The following is a 4,911-nucleotide window of genomic DNA, read 5'->3' on the forward strand; positions in this document are numbered from 1 at the left end:
ATAAAATTGCCACCAATCTAACAGACTGATACATAGAGCAGAATACACAGAAAAAGTTGTCATGTGCTAATTAGAAATATGATGTAAAGTTTGTCATGTGCTAGTTCAAAAAATAAAAAAGTAAAAGTTATCCTCTCACCATGACAAAAATTGAGGATTTTTGTCCTAGACTTGCCATGTGACAAGAACAAAATTATTATCTCTAAAAGCCAAGATCAAAGTACGTATGTGATATGAATTTTGCCATGGTATATGAAGACTTTTTTGGCATGTTATTTTAAATATAATTGCCATATAGTATATATAATAGTTTTTCCATAGACACATGACGAATTTGGTATGCGTACATAAAATAAAGTTTACCATGTAATTTTTATTTCTCTGAATCAATGCAACAGTTAAAAGTCAAAGTGAAAGAAAGAGACATGGAAATTTAGGGGGAAATGTATTATTGAAAAAGACATGGAAAATTGTTGCAAAATTTCTAAACTTACGATGGCAAATTAAGAAAATTTTAAAGTTATCACATGGAATTTACCAAAAAATCCATGTGAAAATACAATTTTTTGTACTAGTTAGATGCGAAATTTACAAAATAAATGTAAAAAGGTGGTCACCATGGCAACTTTATGGTTCTTTATTGTAAAACAACATGTATTTTTTTTGGAAAAAGAATGCAACCATCATTTGGAAACAACTACAAAAAAACACATGGCACACAAAAAGAGAAGAAACACAAAAAGTTTCCATGGTCCTAGCAATTTACTCCCTCCGTTCCATTTTATTTGTCTACATACATCCGTATCAAGATAAATCTAAGATACATACTTCCGTAGTAGATAAATCTAAGACAAGTAATATGGATCGGAGGGCGTAATTTTGAAATATGGTTTATCGGAGTTGCCATCAGGGTGCGAAACAGTACTCCCTCCATCTTGAATTACTTGTCTTTAGTTTTGTGAAGAAACGATGTATCTAGACATGTATTTGTGTTAGAGATACATCCATATTTAGAAAATTTTAAGACAAATAATTTGAGACGAAGATAATAAATGACATGACAAAACAAAATTGAAAAATGCCATGGCAAAACACATCTCAATTAAGCACGGCAATATGATTTAAGTTGCCATAGCAAAAGTCATTATTACATATATCTATTCCACTGCAATGACACACTGGAAGCAGAGATACATGCACTAATGCAGGGCATGGCCCTAGCCCTGCAACATATCGAGCTTCATGTTGTCGCGCAGTCGGATTCGTCCATGGCATTGTCGATTTTCAGTGGTGATTCACTACTTCGGTCTCCATATACACGGTCATCTAGTTTTGGAGATTAATTCCCTCAGAGAGAACCGGGAGTTTATTCTGCAAAAGCTTCATAGTAGTCAGAATAGAGTTGCAGATTGTCTGGCAAGATATAGTCGTGCTGAACGTAGCACAACGGTGTGGCTCCACAGAGGGTCCTCGTGTACTGAAATTCTTGCCTCTTAATTGTAACTCTATTATATTGAAATAAAACTCTTTTATCCCCGCAGAAAAAGTCATTATCAAGTCAGTATGCCCAACATGATATTCTTTTTTTTTTGCGGGGAGCCCAATATGATATTCTACTTGCCATGGCAACAAAAAATATATGAAAAATGTCGTGGCAACACATCTTAATTACACACACAAAAGAATCCTGTAGATTTACTATCCACCGTAAGTCCATGTAAGAGTACACCATTAGACGGGGACGAAATCTTTCACGAAGAAAAGCAGAGTATCCAGAGATAAAAAGCAGGGGGGCCTTGCAAAAGGCAGCGAAGGGTGGTCCGCCAGGGAAAAATCATACTAGTCAGCTTCCAACCCCACTTACCAGCCGGCAGCGCTAATCTCGTAACAAAATCCACCAATAGGATTCTAAGCTTTATTTCCCAGAGATTTTTATTCTATCTCTCTCTTTCCGCCGCTCCGCTCGTGCGTTCGGCGCAACAGCAAACCGATCGCAATGCCTTGCGTGCCAGCTCCAATCTCCTAGCCGCCGCCGCTCGCCCGCTCTCCAATCCGCCTCCATCTCCAACCGCAATCCTCCCCCGATTCTTCCGAGTTCAGTTACCACTGCCCGTACCACCACCACTACTTGAACCCACCGCCGTCAATCTGCGTCGGGGTTTAGCAGCTCCGCCCGCCCGTCCCCAAAGGTCCGCTTTTTCTTTCTCCTTCACGAACTCGCAGTAAAAAGGAAATTCCGACTCCATCTTGAGTAGCGGCAGCGGTAGCAGAATTTAACAGGCGCCGCATCCTCGCCGTCGTCGCCAAAGATGTGACTCTGTTTTTCGATTATTATTGATTCTCTCATCGGCGGCGTAGAGCCTAAATTTCCGGCGTAACTTTGGGTTGTCTCGCAGGTCCAGCGGCGAAGAGTAAAGGAACCTGCCCGGATTCAAAGCGGCGGCGGGATCGGATTCCATCACTTGGATAAATTGCCACCGATCGGCTTTTTTCCTTCCTTCCGTCCGTCGGTGTGCCGGTGCGGCGGCCGGGCAGCGAGAGGGGGAGTCCGAGGACAGGTGGGAACTAGAAGGCCGGTACTGCTGGCTCCTCCGTTTGGTTTGCAGGGGAGGGGTTCAGTCAGATGGGGGCCATCATGTGCTGCTTACGCGGCCGCGGCCCCGGCCCCGGCGACGACGCGCCTGGCTGCTGCTGCCTGCCATGGCCTTTCCTGAACAACGATCGCAACAACGACAACAACAACAGCAACAATCACAACTCGGTATGTTTCTACCTATCTGTTTGTTTTGCCCGTCTTGTCTGGAGATATTTGGTGGAGTTGCGGTGATATAGACATGTGATGGATTTAGTCATGGTGTTGGTGAAATGCACGGAAATCGTGTTGCGGAGTGGCAGATGGTGGGTGGATTTTCCGTGTTCGTGATCCTCGCATGCGCTAGTCATGCCCCAGGATCGCATTGCCGTGATCTCAGAATAGCGGATGTTCATTATTGTGTTCATTTAATTGCGTAACTTGTATCGGCTAACTGTAAATTAGTAGTAGTAGATAAACCATGAACGGATATTAGTAGTTTGCATGGAGCCTATCCAGTTTTATTACCCTGAGACTTGTTTGACAGTCAGTCCAGAGGTGCTATTCTCAGAAGTTGGAACTGGACAACTCGGTACTCTATAAGTAAGATACTAACACCCAACTACAAATGGTCTGTCCGTGTAGCTTGAAAATTATTACAGTAGTAAACAGTTTGGTATAATTAATGGTGCCACATTTGTCCATAATAATTCCATGTTCTGTCTGGACCTTCTGTTTCAGTCAGCTGCTATGCACTAGTATCATCTAAATGTTTTATTCACCCACAGGGCGCTCCTGCTCGTCAACGAGCGAATACACGGGTTGCGCCTGTTCAGGGAAGGGTTCCTCCTGCGGGTTCACGGCAGGATGATTCAATGAACACCTTCCGCTGCCCACCTAGGCCTTTGCCTTATGATGATCCTCAATTCAGACATCAAACGGAGCGCCACCCGCTGGTGGCAGGACATGACAAGGCTTCAACGCAATCCCAGAAATCTAAACTACTTGAAGAAAACAATGATGCTGATACCAGATCAACTTGTGCCGATCAGAAGGCTGATGGACCGTCCCTGAAAGATCAGTCGGGAGGTAAAAAAATCGGGGGAGCTCAAGTCTGTGTTCCTTCTGATTCTGAGGATGACTGTCCAATATGCCTAGAAGGTCAGTGAAAACAATTACCTGTTTTACAACTCCTTCACTATTCAGAATTGCAGCATCTTGTATTTTCGCTCAGGGGGATTTACAATTTACACTTCTTCGCATATATCATATAAAGTACACGAGAAAGAGAGCATCTGAAACATTCTTGTGTCAGTTGCAAAAATATACGTATTTGTTCATTTTAATCATTATTGTTAATGAATATATGTCTTAATTAATCAGTTCTCATTGATAGCTGGTTTGTTACCATTTTATCAAATTGCTGCCACGTGAATACATCTACTCTGGCAATGGTAAAGGAAAACAAATGTAGCATCCCATAACTCTGAATTTATATCCTTGTACTTTGTGCACAGTTGTTTGCTCTTCTTGTCTTCTGATTGTTTCTTATTTACAGAGTATGATTACGAGAATCCAAAGATAGTGCTTCAGTGCAACCATAATTTCCATCTTAGTTGCATTTACGAGTGGATGGAAAGAAGTCAATCTTGTGCGGTCTGTGCCAAGGTATTAAACTTATACGTAAACCCCCTTTTTTTCACCTGAGAAGGGAAGCATTAGTTGGTATTTGATCTAATCTGGCAAAAATCATGTCAAACATTTTGACTGCTGAACTGCTCCATTGTAGGTAATGTTGTTTAAAGTGGACCAATAACCATGCTGGCTGCAATTCTTTACACATGCTGAAGACCCAGGACTGAATTGCTTAGGTTGTGTACATAGCATCGGTGAAATCATGTCGCTAGATTGTTTGCTGAAACCTCTAGCGGTGCGAAGATTCGGCTTTTCCTTCTAGAGCAGTTCATGTTTCTCTTTTCTCCACGAATTTGATGATTTCTGCCAATGCACACCTGGCATTTTTCAAACTGATGTTACTTTGGTGAACGGTGGGTGATCGCATTGGCTTGACATGCTCAAGTATAATACTCTGGAAACCTCACAAGTTACATCCACTTCTTTGCCAATAGCTATTTTGACATCATTTCAATAGTTTCCATCTAGAACCATGTAGTTCTAGAATCAAGATGCAGCGTATGCTCACCCCTAATGTATCGTTATTATTGAATGAGCAGTACATGATCTATCACAAGTTTAGAAAGTTCAAATTGAACATGATTTAACAAGTAGAAACAAAATTGAGGTTTCTCAGACTTGAAATCACTAATTAATTAGGGGAT

General features: G+C 41.6%; 1 protein-coding gene across 2 annotated transcripts; it reads left to right on the forward strand.

Moving 5' to 3' along the window:
* The first annotated feature begins 1,876 nt into the window (after nucleotides 1-1,876).
* Nucleotides 1,877-4,686, forward strand: LOC123079542 (E3 ubiquitin-protein ligase At3g02290). 2 transcript variants are annotated; one of them, XM_044502321.1, is made up of 5 exons: nucleotides 1,877-2,311; nucleotides 2,397-2,761; nucleotides 3,361-3,733; nucleotides 4,131-4,240; nucleotides 4,362-4,686. In XM_044502321.1, exons 2-5 carry the CDS (start codon nucleotides 2,624-2,626, stop codon nucleotides 4,386-4,388), a joined length of 648 nt encoding a protein of 215 aa, XP_044358256.1. In that variant the 5' UTR covers nucleotides 1,877-2,311; nucleotides 2,397-2,623; the 3' UTR covers nucleotides 4,389-4,686. The 2 variants fall into 2 exon arrangements, with proteins under 2 accessions (XP_044358256.1, XP_044358255.1); XM_044502320.1 differs by having other exon boundaries at nucleotides 1,880-2,189.
* The last annotated feature ends 225 nt before the right edge of the window (nucleotides 4,687-4,911 follow it).

Source organism: Triticum aestivum, chromosome 3D (genome assembly GCF_018294505.1).
Source record: "Triticum aestivum cultivar Chinese Spring chromosome 3D, IWGSC CS RefSeq v2.1, whole genome shotgun sequence".
NCBI lineage: Eukaryota > Viridiplantae > Streptophyta > Magnoliopsida > Poales > Poaceae > Triticum > Triticum aestivum.

Coding starts and splice junctions, on each gene's coding strand:
- LOC123079542 (XM_044502321.1), top strand. CDS start 2,624: ATGGGGGCCATCATGTGCTGCTTACGCGGCCGCGGCCCCGGCCCCGGC. Junction 3,734..4,130: donor CTGTCCAATATGCCTAGAAG/GTCAGTGAAAAC, acceptor TCTTATTTACAG/AGTATGATTACGAGAATCCA. Junction 4,241..4,361: donor CTTGTGCGGTCTGTGCCAAG/GTATTAAACTTA, acceptor GCTCCATTGTAG/GTAATGTTGTTTAAAGTGGA.